Here is a 24418-nt window from a genome sequence, read left to right on the forward strand (position 1 = left end):
GAGATGATATTCTTCTCACCACAATTGTACAGAGCGGTTATCTGAGTTACTGTAGTCTTTGTCAGTTCGAACCAGTCTGGCCATTCTCTGTTGACCTTTCTTATCAACAAGGCATTTCTGTCCACAGAACTGCCGCTCACTGGATGTTTTTAGTTTTTGGCACCATTCTGAGTCAATTCTAGAGACTGTTGTGCATGAAAATACCAGGAGATCAACAGTTATAGAAATACTCAAACCAGCCATCTGGCACCAACAATCATGCTACGCTCCAAATAATTGAGATCACATTTTTTTCAGCATTCAGATGGTTGATGTGAACATTAACTAAAGCTCCTGACACTCATCTGCATGATTTTATGCACTGCACTGCTGCCACACGATTGGCTGATTAGATAATCGCATGAATGATTGTTGGTGCCAGATGGGCTGGTTTGAGTATTTTTGTAACTGTTGATCTCCTGGGATTTTCACACACAACAGTCTCTAGAATTTACACCGAATGGTGCCAAAAACAAAAAACATCCTGTGAGCGCCACTTCTGTGGACAGAAACGCCTTGTTGATGAGAGAGGTCAACAGGCCTCTCAGAATATCATCTCAGAATGCTATTCTGAGATGCAGGTTGGTGCGGTGTTTGGCAGCACGAGGGGGACCTACACAATATTAGGCTGGTGGTTTTAATGTTGTGGCTGGTGTCTGAATATTTTAAATTAAAATAAATTGAGCATTTATTGATCATATTGCTCTTGCTGTCGTTTTATAAAATCACCAAGCCACAAGAGGAAGAATTAAATAAATGTGTTAAACTTGAAGGATGCATATGAAAACTGCAGTATGAAACTTCCAGTGAACACTCAAGCCACCGATGTTTGTTTTTGTTTTGTGTTTGATAAGGCAGATAAGTGTATGTAAGGTGTTGGTTTTGTATCCGGTAACTTGCGAGATCAATAGAAACCCATCAAGAGCTGTGGCTCTTTCCTATTGGTTCATTATTAATGGACTGCAGGAAGAGAGAAAGAGAGATAACCAGAAAGGAAGAATGAAACAGAAAGAGGGACAGCTTTAAGAGTAAAGGCCAGAAACATGATCTGAACAGATGTCTTACTTTAGGCTTTTTGATAGAGTAAACAAGGAAAGCTTAAAGGAATATTTCACCCCAAAATTACAATTCTGTCATGTACTCATCCTCATGTTTCTCCAACACTGTACAACTTACTTTCATCAATAGAATTATGCCTTTAAATCAAATATTTAGGAATCCAAAACCCTTTCTTTGGCTCCTACGGAAACAAATTTTGTTTATATGTTTATAGCAAGTAAACAGTCTCAGATATTGTCATGGCATTTCTCTGTCCCTCTCTTTATCTTTCTCTCTCCCCCTTTTTTCTCATGGGGAAAGTTGTGATCAGTATTGATTAGATGGTGAATGATTCATGTTTAAACAGTTCTATAGGTGAGACTTTCTAAACACGATGTGAGCTGAGACTTCCTGATGGTGTCCACATTCATGTCATTTATTGCCTTGATAATCAGTCTTCTTGTTGGTACTGGAGCAATGTTGGACTTTAAAGGCAAATTACTGAAGGCACATATAACATTTTAAGTGCATACTCACAAAGTAAGCACACAGGAGGGGGCTGGACTGATAATGACAAACAGAAGTCTCCTGAACACAATGTGAACTGTTACGCTAAACGATGAGAGATGATATCTCCTTTAGGAAAGAAAAACAACATCTGTTTCTCCTAGACATTGAGACCTTTGCTTCTAAGATTTTTCTCTTGAGAAAAGTCCTTAGTAATCTAACATGTATCAGTCGATAAGTCAATGGAAAGTACCCACCATGATAGAAAAAATATACCTGCTGAAAAAAACAGCATAAAGCTGGTTTTCTCTTAGCTGGTTTAAGATGGCCGAGCTGGTGTTCAGTTGGTTTAAGGCCCCGGCACACTCACGGCAAAGTGTTTCTTCATTTTTCAAAGCCAAAAAGAAGTTTGAAACAGCTGAGCAACGAAATACTACTTGTGAACATTCAGACACCCACCACACTGCTGTATAGAGGTGTTTAGTGGTACATGTAAATTTGAGGACGCTCAAGACTACATGTAAAACACCAACTAATATGACATTAAAATGTGTTATCACTGACTTCGGCCTCATTCTGTGAGTAGAATTCACACAAGATGATGATGATTAAAAGTAATATATGTGCTGTAGATTATGTGTAATTTGTAGTGTTTTGTGGTGCTAATGCTCTAACATACTATACATGGCCATAATATGTGCACAATGATACTTCTGCAAAGATGGGCGTATAAAAGAGTGTTAATGGGTAAAATACAGACAAAATAATGATGATGAGTATATCTTACTATGGGCAGATATGTGAATGGTTTTCACTGCAGACGGCACATGAGTGAAACAGCATATCAAACAACAGGGTGAATGGGTGCTTAAAAGTATTTGAATAGATTTTATTCATTTTGTAGACCAATTAAACAAAAAATTTTTTAGCATGACATATTCTTGGAAAATGTCTCTACATGAACAATTGTACAGATGTAGGTAAACTTGCACCAGTTCACTAATAATTCTGCACAATGGTGTGTTCATGTTGACTGATCTTAACTAACTGAACAGAAATTAGTTGTTGGCCTTAAATAATGACCTCTGGGTTACAGAGGTCATCTACTGATGATGTGTACCAATGGCAGTAAGAAGGTGTTTAGCAGCCGGTAAGAAGTTTTCTTGAAAGTTTGCACTGGCGAGCTGTTACGAACCACCGAAACGAACTCAAAAACACCATCATTTTGGCCAGATTTTGTTCTAAATGACATCACATCCCTTCGTTCTTCAATTTTGTGTGAAGTGTGCAGGGGTCTTTAGCCAACCTGGTCTCATAGAATCCCGTTACTATACCCACATTTTTTCAAAATGATTTTTACGTTCCTCGTTGTGCATATCACGGCAGTTTCCTAGTGAAATGAACACTAGAGGCGCAACAACAACTTAGACTTATTTCCATTCACACAAATCACGAAATGGCAGATTAGCAGTTCATAAACATTACATTTTCCCCTGTTCTTCTAACAGTGCTATCTTAAAACTGAAGTATGTAACTTTTTCTGTTTTAAATTGCTTCCTTCTATCCCAGATTAAAATGCAGAGACAACAGTAAGTCATTCAGAGGTTAATTTTCAAGAAAACTGTAAATGCTTTGTCTCTGTGGCACTAAAAGTTCCTGTGTTTGTTTAGAGTGACCCGTGAGTTGGGGGTGGGACAACAGCAGATGGTGGGTGTATTCGGAAAGCTGTTTTGAAAACAATGTTTATTTTTTGCAATTCCTTTTGGTGGTGCTAGTGTCGCAGAAATGACATACTTCAGCTTTAATACATCAAAACACTTTTCATATTGTATGTATTGTAAGGCGATACATTTTAACATGTACATTACATAACCAACTACATTTATGAGCTTGTTCAAGTGCAACCAAATTGTGCAGTAACTGACAGAGCATTGCACTTTCAATGCAGAGGAATGGGGTTTGAGACCTGGAGAGCACGCAAGTCAACATGTGAGTGGAAAGTTTCATAGAAGCACCACAAAATGGCATGTTTGCATCTCACATTTGCTTTTCATGACACTATCGTTTAGTTTGGGTTTAAGGTTTAGGGTAATAGTTAGGTAGGTTTTGTTGATTTAAAACTCAATAGAGTGTTTTACCTTAAAAATCTCATCTGTTTTGGACTACATTTAACTGGCTTTTAGCGCCACTCAGTGGACATTTCCCCATGGAACAGCCCCAATATGAGTTTAGCTGGTCGTCCAGCTGGTCTACCAAAACCTAACCAAAACCCCTCTAAACCCAGCAGACCAGACCAGCTTAACCAGGTTGGGAAACAAGCAAAGTAGGGCTGAAACGATCAGTCGACGTTATCGACAAAGTCAACAATAAAAAATTGTCGACAAAAATTTTCGTTGTCGAATAGTCGTTTGATCTCATTTAATGTAACATGAGATCACATTAAATTCAAATGATGATGCTGCACTGTAGTTCATGCCTGACTGAGGAGAGGAAGAATTACACAGCTCACAGTCCAGACGCACTCTAAACTTCCACAGCTTAGGTGATGTAGATTGCAATGTATGAGAGAATTATAATGCAAAAATACAAAATAAGTAAATACAGAAGCACTCTCATTAGTGGAGCTGGAGCACAGCTTGCGTGTTGAGCATCTTTAAAGGAAACACCCTGGCGTTACATCTTTAATACAGTTATATTTAATGCATTACAGAAGCAGATCATGTAAATAACTACAAACTCTGAAACAGGCATTTTTCTTTGCGGCCAGTGCCTCTTCTATGAGTTGCGCGAATGGCCCGATCTAAGGGGGAGAGATTGAAACTGCACCCGGCTGATGCACACTCTGTCGCACAGATGCACATCCCTTGAGCACACACACTTAATGCAGCTAGATTATAACGTGATGGCTCGCGACTTATTAAATAATAATATATGTCACTGTGCATTTCTTATTGTGAAGAAAATTGGTGCAGCTTTATTAATAAAAGAGAGGTTTTTTTTTGTTTTTTTTTTGTGAGTTAAAGATGGATTGAAGTGAACAGAAAGGTGAGAGAGAGTAGTCTTCGCCCCATTATACACTGAAACAAAATAAGTTTTTATTTGTTTTTGTTTTGGCTTGTTTTCCAATATAAATATCTAAAACTCCTTTAAAACAATGTACATTTTCTTTAGCAGCTATACTGCAGAAGAGCTAATGATTAATCGTTGCAATAATCGCCAATTAGTCGAATAATTGTTAGATTAATCGATTATCAAAATAATCATTAGTTGCAACACTAAAGCAAAGTCTTGCAAACTTAGGCTGGTTGAAGATGTTTTTGTGTGTGTGTGTGTGTGTGTGTGTGTGTGTGTGTGTGTGTGTGTGTGTGTTTGTGTGTAGGGGCATAATAACATCAGGACCTTCTAAGGGTATCCATGAGTTGAGGACGTTGTTGCTCCAGATTCACTTTGCAACCTTTGTACGTGTGTTTGTGTGTGGGACCTGAATGCTGTTCAGCATTACTTAACCTAAAGACATGGTTGCCTAACCCCCTTGCACATGTGTTTGCATGTTTGTGTGCGGTAATGTGCGTGTATACAGCATGCACAGCTGCAAACAGCCACACACTCATTTGCTGTGCTTCCTTTTCCTGTTCTTCAGTGCAGATGGCCGTTTTTGTCACTTTCTGAGTCAACCGGCTCAAATTCTCCTGAGCACAGTGCTGTATTCACAGCAGACTGTCAAAATCAGCCCTCTCACAAAATGATGAGCTTTGGCCTCATGTCTAGGCCACTACACAGTCGGTGCACTGGTTCAGCACAGATTATTCAGCCTTGATGGATAAAACCCTGGAAATGATTATTCCACGGATTGGGTGTGTGTCCAGATGTGGTGAGTGTGGATGCAAAGGGATTATGTATATGTGATGCTCTGTGTTTGCTGGTAATGCTTATCTAGGTAAACTACAGTACTCTTATGAGGTCGAATACAGGCAGTAGGTTGGGTTTTATTTGTAATGTGCTTTATGTGTGTGTATTTTTAGAATACTTTGTGTGAGAAAGGTCATTTTTATGTGAGCGCATGTGTTGATTTGGCCACAAGTGTAAATGTTAGAGGTGTCCATGCTGCTTAAAGCCAACATGAAACAGTTTTCAGCCTTTGATCCACAGTCTAAGCCTGTCATCCAGGCATAAAAGTTTCAAAATAAGACTAGTTTCTTTATGTTTATTAAGTCCTCCAGTCAATATTAATTGTAAATCGATTTCCATTTAAGTTCTGTATTGTGATGTATTTTAGGGTGAAAAAGATAGTCAATTCGAAAAAATGTAAGACAAGACAATTTATCAGTCAGGTATGGATTGGATCGCAAAAGCTTGTCTCTAAAAGTTTTAGGGGAGAGGTTAAAAAATAAGAGGGCTTGATGACATCAGTTTAAAAGGAAAGTTGTTTCAGAGGAAAGCAAGTTATTACATTTTAATGAAAGATTATGATGACAAAAGTCTTCAGTGCTTTTTAAATCTAGTCCTTCGGTGCAATTCATGCAATTAAGAAAACACAGTTTCACAATTAATAAGACACCCTATGCCTATGGACATCATACATTACGTCGCAGTCAACTAATAATAGCAGTTTACATTTTTAAAACACATCCACACACGAAAGCCAAAACAAAGGAGGTCTATAATACCAGGAAAAAGCTATCTAATAATATTTGCGATTTAAATGTTGCCTGCAATAAATTTAGTTTTGTAAGGGTGCACGGTTACTTTTCAAAACTTAAACTGACACTGAATGCTCCAGCAAGCCTAATCTACACTTATAAAATTCCTGATGTTGCTATAATAATGCAAAAAGCACTTACCAGTTTACTTGAAGTGAAAATTAGCCCTCCTTTCCTGTTTACATGTCAGGTTTTAAAATCCAGAAGGATCTCTTTCTCAATGGTGATAGCGGTAATAATGACAGCCGACTCGTCAGCTAGACCTAACGCTCTTCGCTTTCAAATTACATACATCAATTAATGCATGATTGCGTCACTCAACGCCAGCTAGAAAGCCTCAACTGGGACATATCCTAAAGACCACACCCATCAAGAACAAATAAATCAATCTGATTGGCTGATGAATCTGACAATCTAACTTTAGATGCCTATTCACTTGCACTGTTAAGGGATTCTGTAGAAATTCTGAAGGCCTAACGGCTTAGGACTCACACGCTGCTTCTTCAAGCAATTTGTGAAACAGCCGCCACACTTTGCTTGTAAGCATCAATGAATAAATTCATTGAAAATACATAGGTGAAAAGGTGAATGAGAATGAAAGGATGAAAAAATATTTATGTATTAGGCACGTTAGACCAGCAGAGAAGGCTTTGCTGGCCCTGAGAATTCGCCACTGCAAATAATATGAATGAATCATTTACAAGAAGACTAGGAATGTGTATTTTTGTAAGAAGTAAATATGGTCAATTTTAATTTCATATTGACTTTAAAGTGTCTGCATTTGTATGTACAGTATGTGTTTTAGTACACATAGCTATTATTTGGGTTATTAGCTATTATTTTACAAAGCCTCCCTTTTGGGGCATCCTCATTTTTAAAATCAAATTTAAAATAAAACTCAATGCACTTTTAGAATATACAGTATATAGTTAGTTAGTTTTATATACAGTAAATATATATAATATATACATTATGTTTTTTTAGAACTTATAAATATATTCTAAATAAATTCTAAAAATGCTAAAAGTTTTATTTTACGGCTAATGTTAGGGTTTGCCTCTGGTTTTCTTTGATTCTAATTCTTATGTCTACCTTTTCTCTTTCAGTTTTCCTCATTCTGTCTCTTGACATCAGTGTCAACTGTCAACACAGTTATAAACGACGATAAAAATAGAGATTCTGATAGTGTCAAAAACTGACCTAGCCACTTTGATCTGTAGTAGATCTTTTGATGATTTAGGTCAGGGTTTCGATTAGGAGCACCTGCTCCTAGAGTGCTGCAAAAAAACAACCAACATTGACATAAAAGGATGAGTAGCAGTCAATGACAGCTTTAAAAAAAGGTTATGTACTTGGCCTATTACTGAAAAGAACCAACCGTGCACAGATCAACAATAAAACCTAAGCCAAGAAGAGCCACAGAGACAGTGTTTACAGTTTTTGAAGAAAACAGCCTATGAATGGCTTACTTACAGTTGTCTCTGAATATTAAGATGGATAGGAGAAAGTATTTTTAACAGAAACAAATCACACACTTCAGCTTTGTGTTTGCATTAATTATGTTTTAAATCACACAGAACAAAAGGTCAAAAAACATAAGAATTAAAAAGTTCTTCAGCATTCTTTTTTCAAAATCAAGACAAATTTAATTGGTATTTCCACATCACAAAGAATATATTTTCTTATCTTCTTTTCTTACAAGTAATCGCTTTTAATTGTCTCTGTGTGAGGCTGCAGTCTAATCTTTCTCATCTATTCCATTTAATGGCATGTATCTTCTTTTCTTGCCTGTATATTTCATGTGAAACAACCAGAAAAAACAGCCAGCTCTTTCAGCCACCACTTCACAAAGGGACTTAGTTATCATATTTTACAGTGACACCTGTGCAGTAGGAGCTTTTTAAATGGTAATTATCCTAATTTCTCCTTTGTTGAAATCCAGTGGTCACATGGGATAACAAGCCACATCTGGTAGACCTATTTTATGAAAATCCCTTGACAATAACTGTGGCTGCACAAATTTGAATATTGAACATTTATGAGGTAAATCGTCTTTTATATAAGCTTTTAGTTTATTTATTAACGATACGATTTTACAAATGATGTATTTAACTTGCAGATGCATATATGAAACACTTTTAGCAGTGTTCTAACACAGCGGGCCACATTTGGTGACCTGACACTCTGTATTCTATGAAAAGCTGTCATTATTTATTATTCATCATGATTTCAGAAACATTTTTAATTTTACTGAGATCTAATTTGTTGATTGCATATTATCCTCCACTTTCAACTGATTGCCTGTTTATTCTGTAACCCCTCCCCTTGCTTTTCTGCAGGCACTGCATTTACGAAGCATCACTACCTTTTGGATTACCACGTGTGGAATATTTGGGGTCCTGGGAGTTTTTTTTCCATCACCATGACCAGATTCTTCAAAAGACTGTAGCACTGCAGAACCCCTCCAAGGAGGGCTGAGGCTGGGGACGGAGCCCATTTATATACTGTATTCAAAGTTGGACACAGTGAAAGAACCATGTAGTGTACCTTTTACCACCACAGGGGGGCGGGTTAACTTGTGGTTCTTTTTTGTATGTTTTTTTTTTTTAAAGGGGAGTTAGTCTAAAAGGTGAGCCAGAAATGGTCTTGCACACCTCTCCCTACCCCAGTGCCTTCCTCAGCTTCCTGAGCAGTCTGTCTTGGGCCTTTGTTTTCCCTTGCTACTGGCTGTTGGACCGGTTGTTGGCCTCCTGTGTAGCAACATCACTGGAGAAACGTCAACGCTCCCAGGATCCCTGTTCATTTCTGGCTCTAGGGGTCCTGATCTCAACACCACTCTACCTGGTTCTGCTACTGGCATCCCTCCCATTCGCCTTCCTTGGCTTCCTTTTGTGGGCCCCACTGCAGAGCATCAGGAACCCGTACATCTACTCCCACCAGAAACCAGACAAGCATGCTGCTGAGCAGGGAGGAGTTGCTGGAACTGAGGTGGCACTTGCTGAGTGGCGCCCACAGGGTCGCAGCTTTTGCTTTGGGAGTGCCAATGTTTGCCTGTTGCCGGACTCAATAGCTCGCTTCAATAACCTGGCAGACACTCAACGGCGGGCACGGGAAGTGGGAAAACGGGTCCGAAATGGTGCCAGTAGACCACAGATCAAGATATATATCGACTCACCCACTAATACTTCGATTAGTGCCGCATCCTTCTGCAGCGTGGCCACACAAGGCTTCCGCCGCACCTCTTCTCTGGACCATCGGCCCGAACCAACAGTTACCACTGAAACTGAGACTGAGCCATTAACAGAGTGTCCCGTCCACCCCTCAGGAGGTACCAGTTCGGATTTCCCCATCCGCAACACTGGAGCCCAGAATTCCTCGGAGTGTCCCCTTCACCCCAGTGTAGAAGACCATTCTCCAGACTGTCCAGTCCACCAGTTTGCAGACCCGCATGCCTCCAGCGAGTGTCCAATGCATAGCAACACCACCCAAAACTCTGAGGATTGTCCTGTCCATCCGGCTGGAGTACAGATCAGCATTACCTCTCCTGATCCAGAGCCAACTGAGGCTGAAAAAGGAAACCATCAGACCGGGGATGGGGACATGGGTAGCCTAGAAAGCCGCACTGCCTCCAGGGAATCCCTGGTTCGATTCCATGCAGCTGATGGAGGCATCTTGCCCAATAATACCCTTTCACAACATCGCACCTCAGTCTTTAAAAGACCCAATGGGCGCAAGCGTCGTCATGGCGATGACGGCTTTGACCACGAGATCTCTGCCTTCTTCCCAGCCAACCTGGACTTCCTGTGTCTGCAGGAAGTCTTCGACAGGCGGGCTGCATACAGGCTCAGGAGGCAGCTGCACCGCTATTTCCCCTTTGTGCTAAGCGATGTGGGACGCTATGGCTGGAAAGGCTGTTGCTCCCGGTTCAAGTTCTTGAACAGCGGATTGCTGTTGGCCAGTCGCTACCCCATTTTGGACGCCCATTATAAGTGCTTTCCCAATGGGCGCAGCGAGGACGCTCTGGCTGCTAAGGGAGTTCTTTTTGTTAAGGTAATTGTGTTTCTTTCCTGGTTTCTTATAGTCTTTGATGTAGCTTTGTAAAAGTGGATTAACTACATCCCAAGTTGAACTACTTCCTAAGACCTACAATGTAAAAGGACTTCTAAAAGTGAAAAATTACACTACGTGGCCTAATGTGTGTGGACACTTTCTTCTAATTAACAGGTTTGGCTATTTCAGCCACACCCATTAATGACAAGTACATAGAATCAAGCATTTTAGTAGAATGGGGAATACCTTTTCTGTTCCAGCATGACAATGCCCCTGTGCACAAGGTGAGGTCCATAAAGAAATGGTTTACTGACTGAACATGACTGGCCTGAACAAAGCCCAGGCCTGAACACCTTTGAAACCCTTTGGAATGAATTAGACAGCCATGTGGTCCAGCATCTAGTGGAAAGCTTTCCCAGAAGAGTGGAAGCTGTTATAGCAGCAAAAAGGAGGACCAACTTTGTTTTAATGCCCTTGATTTTGAAATTAAATGTCAAACTAGCACATATTGGTGTGGTGTCACTTTGCAAAACACTCTGGCCATATAGTGTATATTCCACCAAGTTATATTGATTGATATCAATGAGCTTTCTTCATTAATTGTAATAATTGCACTACAAAGAACTTTTCACTTAATGCATTGATATTATCAATTAGGGCCATTTGGGTCTGTTCCTGTTCTTTAAGTTTTCATAGCACATGTTCCCTGGAGGACTGGTGGTTTGAGTGTACACAAACAGTCTGAATAATTTACAACTAGCTTTTTGTAACCCAGAGGGCCTGTTTGAAACACTCATCTTTCATGCCTTCAGAAACAAATGCTTCCTCTCTTTGTTGAAGCTTTGGTGGATGTACAGTACAAGTGGGTTGCATTATATATCGTCTTATGGTCTGGGGCTCTTCACTTATGCTAATATTATATTGTAATTCAACATGTAATTTTACTATAAAACAATATTTTGTAGTCTAGAATTTGTAAACGCAGGATAATTTGTCTTGTAGCTGCTGTTGCAAGCATTCCCTGACGAAGGCTAAGTTTTCTATATGATGCATTGTAGTGCAAACGTGGTAAATGTCTGTTTTAACTGATTGATTATGAACTAAGGTGGTATTTAATAACAAATATGAAAGTGCGGGCTTAGATCTTTATGAACTGTGGTAGGCCAAGTATAGAACATAGTTCGTATGTGAGAACTAGTGTCCATATTTGTGCATGATTTTTATTCGAATTAGCTTGTTTGTGTTTGTGTAGCCCTCATTTAGAGTGATGATGAGTGCAGGCTTTTAGGGTGGAAATATCATTACACTCTCAGCACGGTGGCTGATTCTGGCCACATTCCAGACCTGATCTCCTTTTCCTTCCAAAAGGGTGCCAGGCCAGCCACCATTGTATGTCAGACAAGGCTGCTAAATACTAACTCTGAGTATGTGTGAGTGTGTGTGTGTGTGTGTGTGTGTGAGAGAGAGAGAGAGAGAGAGAGAGAGAGAGAGGCTTATTATATATTGAATACTGTACACAGAGAGACAGCAGGTCAATGCCTTTGCCCTCTACACATGCTCACAAGAGAGAATCTCACTTGAATTGATGTTCTATATATCATGGTGTTGTTGGTTCAAACTTCAAGCAGCTCTTTCCAGAAGTTATTGACTGAATATTGCTAAAAGCTCCTGGCCTCTTATTTGCTTAATGTTAGCCTTTGAACCACAAAATAATGTCATCCATTCCATTCCTGAAGGTTTCAAAATAGGACTATGGTAATTATGTTTATCATTACAAATTTTAAAGTCAGTATGAACGTTAACTACCTATTTTACTTCTGTAATGTGGTGTATTTTAGTGTGAAATATGCAATGAGAAAAATGTAGGGCAAGATTTTCTGCAGGCACTGCATTTACGAAGCATCGCTACCTTTTGGATTAGTTGGCTTTACATACTAAAATCAAGCCACGCCAATTGCGACTATGCTAAAACAATGCTTAAAAAGCTTTTTTGGCTTTTGGTTACAAAAACAACAGAGTGGAAAACTCATGAAAAACCCCTTCCTATGGACTTTGACAACTCTGCATTAGTTAAATTAGGATTTCTAAGCCTGGAAAACCCATGGAAATTAATAAAATCCTGAAACATCATGGGAATTTTTTAGTTATGCTCAGCTCTAAAAAATTTCACTGGCTAGAAATTCCTCCCTGTGAGTGCAATAAAATTAGGCTATTTTTTATTTGAACAACAGGACAAAGTCATGGAAATGTAATGGAATAGTCAAGGAAATTTATTGGTCAAAGTCAGAGGAAGAGCATGTTATATCATTTTGATTAAAGATTACAGTATGAATGCCAAAAAACAATTATTTGGTGATGAATCATTCACAACAAGTTACCCTGAAAGTAAACGGGGTAAAATATTATTTTAATGTTGACTTTTTAATGAGGACAGAACATAGACTAGGACCAGAAACAGAAACAGAAATTTGACAATTACACTTATAAAACTTTTGGCTTAATTAACTCAATCAGATGGCACAAGATTGTGGAAGGTCAGTCTCTCTCTCTCTCTCTCTCTCTCTCTCTCTCTCTCTCTCTCATTATTGGCCCAGCACAGTGAGACCACATTTCTACCCCCCACCAACATGTACCTGGACCAGGCATTTTGGGTACTAAAAATTCAGCCTCTGATGAACTGAGAGACTGAAAAACTCCAAGAAAGGTGCCCATGTGTCAAACGATTTGGGGTGGAAGGGGGGCTGGAAAGTGAATGGGGGGAGGGAGGATGAGAGGGAGGGATGTGTGTGGAGTGAAGACATTAATTAAAAATGCTTCCCGTAGGACTGAGCGGCCCTCTAATTAAGGCCTTTCAGTATGTATGTTCAGCCTCTTATTATTATTCAAGAGCTCTCTGCACTCACAGCATCAAGGTAGAGCACTCGTTTTGCTACATGGTTCGCATATTGTTGGTACACATGCTTCCAGCAGTTCTGTGCTTTCTGTATAAAGGAATGTTTATTTGTATTTGTTTGAAAGTCAGCTCCTATTCACTCCAGTCTGCAGATTTTGAGCCAGTCGGAGTTGACAGATTTCACAGAAAATTGCGTAGATTGTAATGGGAATAGACTCTGATTTCTTACCCTCACTATGATTCTATTTAGTCTTAGTATATCAAACATTTTAATATTTTAGAGTTGACAATAGAAGAAAGTACGGTTACTAGCTGATGGAAAACAAGCACGCTGGGCCACAAAGCTCAAGGAAAGGAGATTGCAAACAAGGATTTAAAACAAGAGCTTTGAGTAGAATTTCATTGGTCCAGTGTCCTGCTACACATAGTTCAAATATATCAAAGTGACGGACTGGGAATGAGAGTTGCTTTGCTGGCTCAAAACACAACATTAGAGATCTTTTATGTTATTATGATAAGTGAAAAAATATTTTCGGTTCATTATGAAACTGTGGTGGGACAAATTAGCCACAGTCTAGGTAATTAATGGGAAACACTGATACCACTCAAATTTACAAATTAACATACAGGGATGTAACTAAACATTCAAGATTGGGGAGCGGGGCAAATGTAAAACCAATTTTGATTGACAACTAAACTAAATATTGAGGGCAACATGTAAATATCAAGTGTAACATGCCCTCTTCAAAGTCTGCCATGGCAACAGCCTTGTTAATGCATATTCATTATTCAGTAACTTGACTTGAACAACAGTGTGAACTACACCAGTTCATGGTTGTTAGCTAATTATAACAGAAGTAATGTGCATTTAGAAGTCTTAAAGGTGCAGTCACAAAAACAGCCTGTTTAAAGTCTCCCTGAAGTGCCTTGAAAAACGCAGTTTTCTTTAGCCTGTTGACATATTTCTTACTGAAACATAAAGTTGGGGCGGGACTTGACGAACAGCCCCTGTCTTTTTGAAAAACAACCAATAGTCTTTAGTTGACATCACAGCCCCTGGCAAAGCAATACACACAGACACACCTGCTGCTTCTCATGCCAGAGCCGGTGTTCAGCCTGGGAAGCGATCTGCTGAAGTCTGACCACTTTTCCACTGACTTGAGAATCAAACTGATCTGTTTCTACAAAACCAGGCTGCAAACAAACACAGCGCATCACGGTATTTGTTAACGGTGAGGCTCAAGCCTTTGTGCACGTCAGTGCAGATGAATGAGATACAAGCAAGTAAAACATTGAAATATATCCTTGTTTTAAATCACGATACACTAATCATAAAGAATAAAGAACACTCACTCGTGCTGTACGTCCCAAGAAACCTCGGAACAATGGCTGCATTAAACATATGAAGAAACTCCAGCGAGTTTCCTTGCATCCAGTTCCCGCGTTGGCACGTTCCATTCAGCAGTGATCATCCCTATGCCCTATACCCTTCAAAGACAATTACCCTCCACTGTAAGAGCTTCAGATGGCTGAAAAGTGATAATGGTCATTTAAAACAAAATGTTTGAGTGATTCTTATTGGAAAATCTGTTTGGAACGACATTACAGCATAGATTGTGCACCCTTTGAAGTGCCTTGTGAAGTCATGATCAGCTCCAGTTAGAATACAGCCAGACACACTGATCAGATTGAGGGGGTGGGGATGTTCTCGTTCTATAAAGCATTTGGTTAGTCAAAATTAATGCAGTACATTATGAGTCATAATTTTTCTGGGTTTCTAGCTGGAAGAGAGAGACTGCAGATTTTAAATGCTCAAGTATTCTGAAAACAAATTTTGTCAATGTTTAGAAGTACACAAGCATATAGATGGCCTGAAAGCAAAAAGATATGCATAAAAAGCATCAAAACTTTATTTTTGATTTCACGGGGTCTTTAAAGGAATATTCCGGGTTCAATACAAATTAAGCTCAGTCAACAGCATTTGTGGCATATTATTGATTACCACAAAAATGTATTCAGATTTGTCCCTCTTTTTCTTTACAAAAAGCAAAAATCTGGGTTAGAGTACTTACAATGGAAGTGAATGGGGCTAAACCATTACTGTTAAAATACTCTCTGTTTCAGAAGTATAGTAACAAGCTTTAAACAATATGTGTGTTAACATGATTTTCATGTGATAAAATCGCTTGCTAACCTTTTCTGTGTAAAGTTATATCCAATTTGTACAACTTCGTTGCCATGACTATATCACACTGTAAACCCTGTAATACAGGTAAATTAGTCGGCCACAAAAATGACAATTTAAACAACTTTACAGCTCAAATAATACATGTGTTTTAACACAAGACTTAATGTAAGTGCTTTTATAAAATTATAAATTTCACATTTCTGCCTTTAATCCCTCCAAACATTGGCCCCATTTACTTCCATTGTAACTGCCTTACTGTAACCTCGATTTTTGCTTTTTTAAATCAAAATTATTTGTTGTGGTAATCAACATTATGCCACAAATGCTGTTTATTGAGCTCAACATGTATTGAACCCGGATTGATTTTGCCACAATAAACCTTGACTAACATTATAAAGTACTTTGGGGGAAAAATGTAATGTTATATGTATATACATAAAATACAAAAATACAAATTGTAGAATATAGCCCTTTAAAACTTGAAGATATTCTACTACAGCAAATAAAGGTAAAGAGCTATGACCCATTGCTCCTGCTGTTGTCATTTCTATTTAAAAAGCTTTGTTAGCATAAAGTACTAGCAGTCTTCAGCCTTAGAAGTGTCTTTGCTCTCTCTATCAGCTCAGCCCTCAAGCTGCTTCTTGTAGCAGTGGATTAGAAGGCTAGAGGAAGTTCATTAGACAGCCAGTCTATGTGTGTGTGTATTTGCATGCTGGACTTTCTGAGCCAGCTGACTTTTCCTCCTTTGGGCAAATAATCTTTAACCTTCTAAGAGATCCCACATGCGGCAGACAAATTCCAATTAGCACATCGCTCATTATCACGTATTTGCATGTATGCGCTCACACACCAACAAATACGTACACTCACTTGCACTTTAAAGCTGAAATGTGCCGTTTCTGCTTTACTAATGGAATTGCCAAATGATTTTCTGAACACTCTCTCCATCGTACCATTGGTAAGTCAAACAGATAGTCCCGCCCCAAACTCACGGCACCTCTGTTGGGCTGATTGGGATGCTCAAGCAAACAGAGCAATGTATTGATTGCACCACAAAAGCCACTTTTTGGGGAAATTAACCTACAAATGGCTTACTTGCAGTTTTCTATGCATATTAAGCTGGGATAGCAGAAAGTATTAAAAAATTACTCAGATAAAGCATTATGCAAGTTTCACACACATGCAAAAAACACAAATAACAATTCCGCCCTCCGAGCTCCCTGCCTCCTCTAGTCTGTCAACGCAAACACGCACACACTTAGCCAAGCATGGATAAACGCTTGAAATATTCATACACAAGGACGCAGAAAAAAGAAGCATGAGAGGGCAGAAAGGCATAGAACATAGGAAGGCAATGTGAGCAATGAAATGAAAGACTGTCAGCCATGTTTGGTCCAAAGCTATAAGTCAGACTTTCATTAATGTAATTAAATCTACAAATCACCTTAAACACTTTGACATTTATTATCACCTGCTGCTGAAATGCAGAACTTGCAATTTGTGGAGATTTTTGGGCCTTTTGTTTTTGGAAGGCAGTAGAGAAACTGTCAAGCCGTACTGTAGCTCTCAGTAGAGGTCTGCACGGGCCTTAAAATGAAACCCGACCCGTACCCGAGACTCTACCCGGCCCTAACGATACTGCCAGATTTTAAGCCCAAACCCGACCCAAACCCAAAATCGCTTACTATCTAATTTCTTCTAGCAAGGACTGTTGCAATAGGCTGTAATTTATGTAAGCCTATAGGCAACATTAGTAACAGTACTGAAACAGTAAACATACACAGTTTTAACAAGGCACAGCAGCCCCTCAGTACACTAGAGCAGAATGGAAAAAAGCATTGACTTACTGTTTATGCACTGAAACTTCACCTGGTACAGAACAATCTAGATATTGTTAAACAATGAAACAGCCTGCTCTATGCAGCCTGAACTTGTTTAGAATGTTGAATCTTTGTGACAACTGTGCTAAAAACCATCTAGACGCAGCAAAAAGAATGAAACAGAGCACAGGTGTCTCAACATGCGTTTTTGACAATTTGAAGTCCTTTTTAATTTGACATGGTGTTTAAAATGTGCCGGTCCTGCACAAGACGCTGAAAAAAACAGCGAGACGCAGTGCAACAGTCAAAGACATTCGTCCAGCATGTGTTTACATAGGAAAACAAGGAGAAAACAGAACAGATGCATGCAAAAACACGTTCGGTGTGAACGGCCCCTAACTCGTCTGTTCACGCTTGTCTGTGAGTGAGAGTGCGTGCGCGAAACAAGTTCGGTAAGCCTGTTTATTTTTTCATTAATTAAAAACCCAAACTCGAAGTCCTACTTGAAAAACTGACCCGAACCTGGCCCGAAACCCGTCGGGTTCTCGGGTACCGTCAGGCCTGGGTCAGCTTGCAGACCTCTAGCTCTCAGCACTTTGAAGAGGAGTCCTTGATGGGGATGAGCCATTGTAAATCACTGGATTATTTTACAATGAATGGCCAGTCTGGATAAAACGAGGACACAGAAACTCTAGTGCAAGAAAATACAAAGCCGAGGAGGACACGGTTTAGGCAGAATCATACATAAGCACAGTTAAACACATCATTCAGCGTTAGTTTGCAACCTTTTAGGTTTGTTTAATTTGCTCTCCTAACTAATCAGTTTGTCTTTTGAAATATTCAGTGCATTTCAATATTATGCAAGAGCCTGGCAGGGAAAAAAAGAGGTATTTGCTGTGCCTGAATAAAATGACGACATGAGCAGGTGTTTTGAAGAGCTCAGAGGTGTGCATATTGTGACTGTATCCTTTTAACATGCTCCCCTGACAAGCTACAGCCAGATAAAAGGAATCTAGAGTGTTATGATAGATGAAGGACGAGCTGACAGTGATGGAGTGAGAGAGAGGGTGTTGACAGCACTTTGCATTTTAGTAACACTTTTGATGTGGCAAAGTTATCACTCCAGTCTCTTTTGTCCTCATGCTCTCTTTTCTCTGTCTCTCTCTCTCAGGTGCAGGTGGGATGCTCTGCTCAGGAACAACGGGTTGTTGGATATATCACTTGTACTCATTTGCATGCTATTGAAGGTAGGTGACTGTAACAAATGGATGCACGTGTATTGAATAGACGGATTCAGCACACCTAAATTCAACACACACATTTGTTTTTGTTTAATATTTAGTGGTGTTTGCTGCTTGCTAAGGGAAGCATTATTAGTTTCGTTCAATAAATTCTTCAAAACCCTAACTCTTCACACGAGCAATATTTAGCTGATTAAATATTTTAGAGCAGAAGAAAACTGCAAAATTGATATTCACTATACAAATTCTATGACTTTTAAGATTGATTAATTTTCATGTCTTTTCCAGGCCTGATATTTTTTTTAGGATTTTTATGACCATGGGATCTGGCCCACAAAAGAGCTCCCCTCCAAGTCTCTATAATATTCTGGTCCCTAGTTATGGCTCGAGTCCCACCCCCAAAGTAGTCTATGGGATTTCTTTCGCCAGTTTTATCATCTTGAAAAAGTAATAGCACACCTCGCCTCAACAAGCTTTAATTTTAATAAATAATAGACAGTCTGCATGTGCTGCACACTTGAGAATGGGAGGTGCCTCTGTGTTCCCTGTCGTACTTCACACACACACACACATACACACACAGATCGTGCATAATGCTCAAGGTGGGTTGTTTAGTGTTTGAGCAGCTGTGAACACATGAATTCCTTCTCCAGTGAGATTTCAGCTTGTTGAGTATTTCAGCATTTTATTTGGAATGCGGAACTTATTAAAAACTACCGTCAAAATAAAAGTTCCGCCAAAATAAAAGCTCTGTTTAAATAGATGCGTAAAATTACATAAAAATTATAAAAAATAAATAAATAAAAACAATCAGAAAAATTGAAATGATAAACAGAATTTGTAACGGCAAGACTTTATCCAGTTCTTTTAATCAAGTCCTTTTCTGTGTATATTCATCAGTAATTTGAGGCTATATACAGTATTTGTTACCAAAGTATCAATTTAGTATCGATACCAAGGTACCAGAGCTGGTAATGAAGTCAAAATTTTGGTATCGCAGCAACCCTAGTAACCACAGAGCAACTTCCTGGTAACCACCCACAATCCCCTAGCATCATTTCCATGAGAAAACGTCACTTTAACTGTAAAAAATTTAATTTTATTGTTATTTACTCTTATTTTTTATTACTTAGTGTATGTACTTGAAGGTGGGGACCTCCTTTTGACTGTTATTGAAATAAGCTAATTATAATTGCTGTAAGTTACTCTAAACTTTAGGCATCTTTATATGTGAAATAATAAATTTTTAGTCCCTTTTTGAAGCTGTTTCCCATGGGGACTATGAGGTTGGTCCCTCTCCCCTCAGGTTTTACTGTCTTTAAGGGGACATTTGGTCCCCACAAAGATAGCAAAACCTCACAAACACAAAAACACAGACACAAAGCCCCAGTCATGTTGCAGTACTATGACTGGTGCAGTGACACTGAGGGATACTGACAGGTTTGTCCCAATCTGCTCATCTGGAATACATCTGAGTGGATTTCCACATATAACAAGGAAAACAGATAGAGAAAAAGAGGGAGAGAGATCTGACATTGCCCATGAAAGTCAAACAGTGCTTTAATGCACATGTTTGTATGTAACCCACAAAAAGACATAAAAAAAAAAAATCATTTTCTAACTCATTCTGTACTATGCATACATTCACAAACCGACAATCCACTCTACACAGGGCACTGTGACATCACTGCATGTTGACCCCCCGTTCTCCATTCCTCTTCCCTGCTCAGATTAATCAACGTGTCCTTCTCACCCACAGAGTCCCCGTTCCCATGGCAACGGGCTCTTGCAGATCCTGTCGTCAGCCCTATTTAAAGCTTGTGGCCTCTAGCACTAATTTTTTACAAAGACACTCTTGCTATTTTGGGATCCACCTATGCCTCTGTGTGTCTGCACCCATTCTAATTATAGTGCAATGACTATTTCAGGAGGATAAATGAAAGATATGGGAATGAGGCAAAAAGGGGAAGAAGGAAAGAGAGACCTGATTATGTTGTAGTGATGCTGGACAGGGACTTTCAGAAACAACTGTGGTTTAGTTAATAGAAGGAGGCAGTGTTGTCTCTGGATATTTTCAAGCCCTTGTTTTCCCCTGTCACTCGTGTGTGTGTGTGTGTGTGCGTGCGTGTGTGTGTGTGTGTGTGCGTGTGTGCGTGCGCGCATATGTGCGTGATAGTCTGTGTGTATATGTTATAGACTTTGATATTGCAGAGGCAGAATAAGTTATTTTCATGGCGTACATGCATGTATACTAGGTTCCTGTCCTTCCCTTCACTGAAATATGGTTTCTTGTGCTAGCAGTTTTCAGACCTCAGCCTACACAGCACCTAAAGGAATATTTTATTGCTCCAAAGTTGCTCTTTCATAGCTCTGGAGACATAATGGAGTTTTCAATCATTTTTAAATTAAGTATGAAGTTTGTCTTAGATGGTTCACCTTAAATTAATTAGAAGAAACTAAATTAGGAACTAATAAGACTATTGCTGACCCAGCGTATAGACAACCTGGTCTAATAGAAAAACTTTATCTACATTTTTGCAAAATGATTTTTTACGTGGCTCATTGTACAGTACATATCGCAGCAGTTTCTTAGTGTAATATACACTAGTGGGTGAAGTGCTATGCTATAACAATGATTTAAAATTTACTTTCACACAAATCAAGCAGATTATCGGTTCAAAACACTTAATTTTCACCCTTTTCCTCACACAATGTTATCATGACATCTTAACACTTTTACTATAGCAAATGACTTGTATGGTGCTACATTTTAACACTTGCATTACATAACCAGCTACATTAACAAGCTTGTTCAATCACGATTAAAGTGCACAGTAGCTCAACTGATAGAGCATTGCACTTGCAATGAAATGGACTGGGGTAGGAGTCCTGAAGTCAACACATGAGCAGAAAGTGTCATAGAAGCACCATAAAATGACATGGTTGCTTCAACAATCCATTGAAAATTAACCTTAAATCAGTTTGGGAGAAAATTGAACTCTCTTTTAGCGTCACTAAGTGGACATTTCACCTCAGAACAGCCGCTGTATGTGTTCTGAAGCACGCAGTGTCATTTTGCAAATAAATCGCCACATAATTTTTCTGAGATTAGGCTCGGTATAGAGCTATAAAACTACATTTTGGATTAAATTGTTTACCAAATTTGTGAATTAAAAAGCATCGCTGCCATGCTGCTAGGGTGTTGTGTGGGGTTGCTATGTGGTTGATTAAAGGAATAGTTCACCCAAAAATGAAAATTCTCTCATCATTTATTCAACCTCAGGCCATTACAGATGTGTATGACTTTCTTTCTTCTGCAGAACACAAATGAGGATTTTTAGAAACATATATCTCAGCTCTTAAGGTCCATATAATGCAAGAGAATGGTGACCAGAATTTTGAAGCTCTAAAATGCACATAAAGGCAGCATAAAAGTAATCCATACAACTCCAGTGGTTAAATCCATGTCTTCAGAAGCGATTTAATAGGTATGGGTGAAAAACAGATAAACATTTAAGTCCTTTTTTTACTAAAATTCTTCACTTTCACTTCCATATCCTTCTTAATTTGTTTTTTGGCAGTTTACATTCTTTGTACATATCACCATCTACTGGTCAGGGCTGGTCAAAGATGGATATTTATAGAAAAAATGACTTATTTGATCTGTTTCTCACTCACACCTATTATATAGTCTCATGCATCAGAAGACATGGATTTAACCATTGACTTATGAGTCTTATGGATTTTCTTATTGAAATCTTATGGATTACTTTTATACTGCCTTTGTGTGCTTGTTGAGCTTCAAAGTTCTGGCCACCATTCACTTGCATTGTATTACCCTAAAGAGTTGAGATACAGTATTCTTCTAAAAATCCTCATTGCAGAAGAAAGAAAGTCATACACATCCGGGATGGCATGAGGGTGAGTAAATTATGAAATTATTTTTATTTTTGGATGAACTTTTCCTTCAAGTGTTTGTAATGTTTTTTTAAATTGTTGTTATGCAGTTACTAAGGAGTTCTGAGTGGCTGCTAGATAGTTGATTACTTGGTTGTCATGGTTGTCAGTCCTGCTTTAGAGTGCTAAATACAGTAACGTTCACGCACAGTTCGGTTATTAACAAGAGTGACAACACACAACACACACACACACACACACACACACACACATTTCTTTCTTCAGCAGCTGTTTGAGGGGCACAATTTAATTGCTGTATATTTTCTCCCCTTCTCGCTTTCCCTCTTTTTCTCTTCTACACCTTCCTCTGTCAGCTCCACCAAGGCAGAGAGGAGATGTTACAGATCACCTCCTCTTTTCCCCTGGTTCACTGCTTACTCTCTCTCTCTGTTTTTCCAACTTAGCCTCATTAAATCGCTACATCTGAAAATGTGATAAACTGAAGGTATCTCAGTGCGATGCTATTTCATTACATGAACAAACCAAACGATGACATTTTGTGCAATGAAATATGTGCTCTCTTTATTGAATAAAATCCCTGTAAAATAGAATTTGGGGGTTTTATTAGATTTTGCTTCTTGGTAGGTATTGTTGGTGTAAATCTCTCTCGCTCTCTGTTTCCCTCAGGTGATTCGACAGTGCGCTGTGAGCAGTTGGATATGTTGCTGGAGTGGGGTGCTGAGTTTAGGAGGGCCACCTCGAGTCAAACGAATGAGGAGAAAGTTCTGGAAGATCAGGTAGCCTTCGACGTTATCCTTGGAGACCTCAACTTTGACAACTGCTCGTCAGGTAACAACATTTGCTCCCAACTTCTGTGCATTTAAATAGTTTACTAAAACACTAAGTATTATTTAAAAAAAAAAGCTGCAACAGCATTTATGCCATAATGTTGATTACTACAAAAATAATTTTGTCTCACCCCTTGTTTATAAAAAAAACAAAAAAAAAACAATCCATAAACACTAAAACACACATACAGTATTTTCAAAAGAATTGCCACAAGATGTATATGCTGTATGTTACAGGATTTTAATGTGATAAAATTGCTTACTAATCTTATCTGTGTAAAGTTATATACTTCTGAAACAGTGTATTTTACCATTTATGGACTGGCACCATTCACTTTCATTGCAAGTGCCATATACTGTAACCCAGATTTTGTTTTATTTCTTTCTTTCTTTTTTTTTTTTTTTTTTTTAATAAAGGAGGGAGTCAAGGTTATTATCGTAAACTAAAACAAAATCGAAAACTAATTAAAAAAAATATATTTTCGTAAACTGAATTAAAAATTGAAATCTACATAATTGGAAAAACTGAAACTAAACTAAAATACATTTTCATGGCTCTGAAAAAAACAACATAATTTAAAAATAATTTTAAAAAATATTTAGTTTTCATTTTTGTTTCAATAATGCAACCCACTATCACCTTAACATGAAGATGCCACTAGGCGGCAATAGCACTAGCAGATGGTCTGTTGCCCTCATAACATAAGCAAAAACAGAGCGGGATGGAATCACTACAGCACATCATGGAGAGTAGCAAAGAAGGTACTATGGAGGTATTTTTGGAGCAAAACAACTGAGCACCTGTGACAGTGGAATTTGTAGTTGTAGAGATTATTTTTCTCACCAAAAATTTTTTTTTCTTGGATATTTTTCTAGCACAAACACAAGTACATAACTACAACTGCTTGAATCTGCTGCTACAAGTCTCAAACACTGTTTTTCGCTTGCAAATGACAAGTTTCGCACGCTCTCCCTTTTGCACCACATATCTATGTAAAATATGGAGCAAAAGTGATTTGTGCATCTGTAGAGGCAGCGGCGGGCACTGTTCAGAGATCAGAGAATTTTGGCCAATCAGAAGAGCTAGTTTGGGCGCCTATCCGTTGGCGGAACTTGGCGACCAAACGAAAAAATTCCATGAGCATCTTCCCAAGTTGGCAGTGGCAAATACCATTAAAGATATGTTTTTTTCTTTCT

At 38.8% G+C, this 24418-nt stretch overlaps 1 protein-coding gene across 1 annotated transcript in view; it reads left to right on the forward strand.

The window, feature by feature from the left end:
- The first annotated feature begins 5281 nt into the window (after positions 1 to 5281).
- Positions 5282 to 24418, forward strand: part of LOC127437204 (sphingomyelin phosphodiesterase 3-like) — a 29834-nt gene continuing 10697 nt past the window's right edge. The window contains exons 1-4 of the mRNA XM_051691983.1: positions 5282 to 5455; positions 8624 to 10334; positions 18407 to 18482; positions 23061 to 23222. Of these exons, the coding sequence (XP_051547943.1) occupies positions 8925 to 10334; positions 18407 to 18482; positions 23061 to 23222 (1648 nt within the window). The 5' untranslated portion in view covers positions 5282 to 5455; positions 8624 to 8924. The remainder of the gene's footprint in view (positions 5456 to 8623; positions 10335 to 18406; positions 18483 to 23060; positions 23223 to 24418) is intronic.

The sequence above is a fragment of the Myxocyprinus asiaticus genome, chromosome 48 (genome assembly GCF_019703515.2).
Source record: "Myxocyprinus asiaticus isolate MX2 ecotype Aquarium Trade chromosome 48, UBuf_Myxa_2, whole genome shotgun sequence".
NCBI lineage: Eukaryota > Metazoa > Chordata > Actinopteri > Cypriniformes > Catostomidae > Myxocyprinus > Myxocyprinus asiaticus.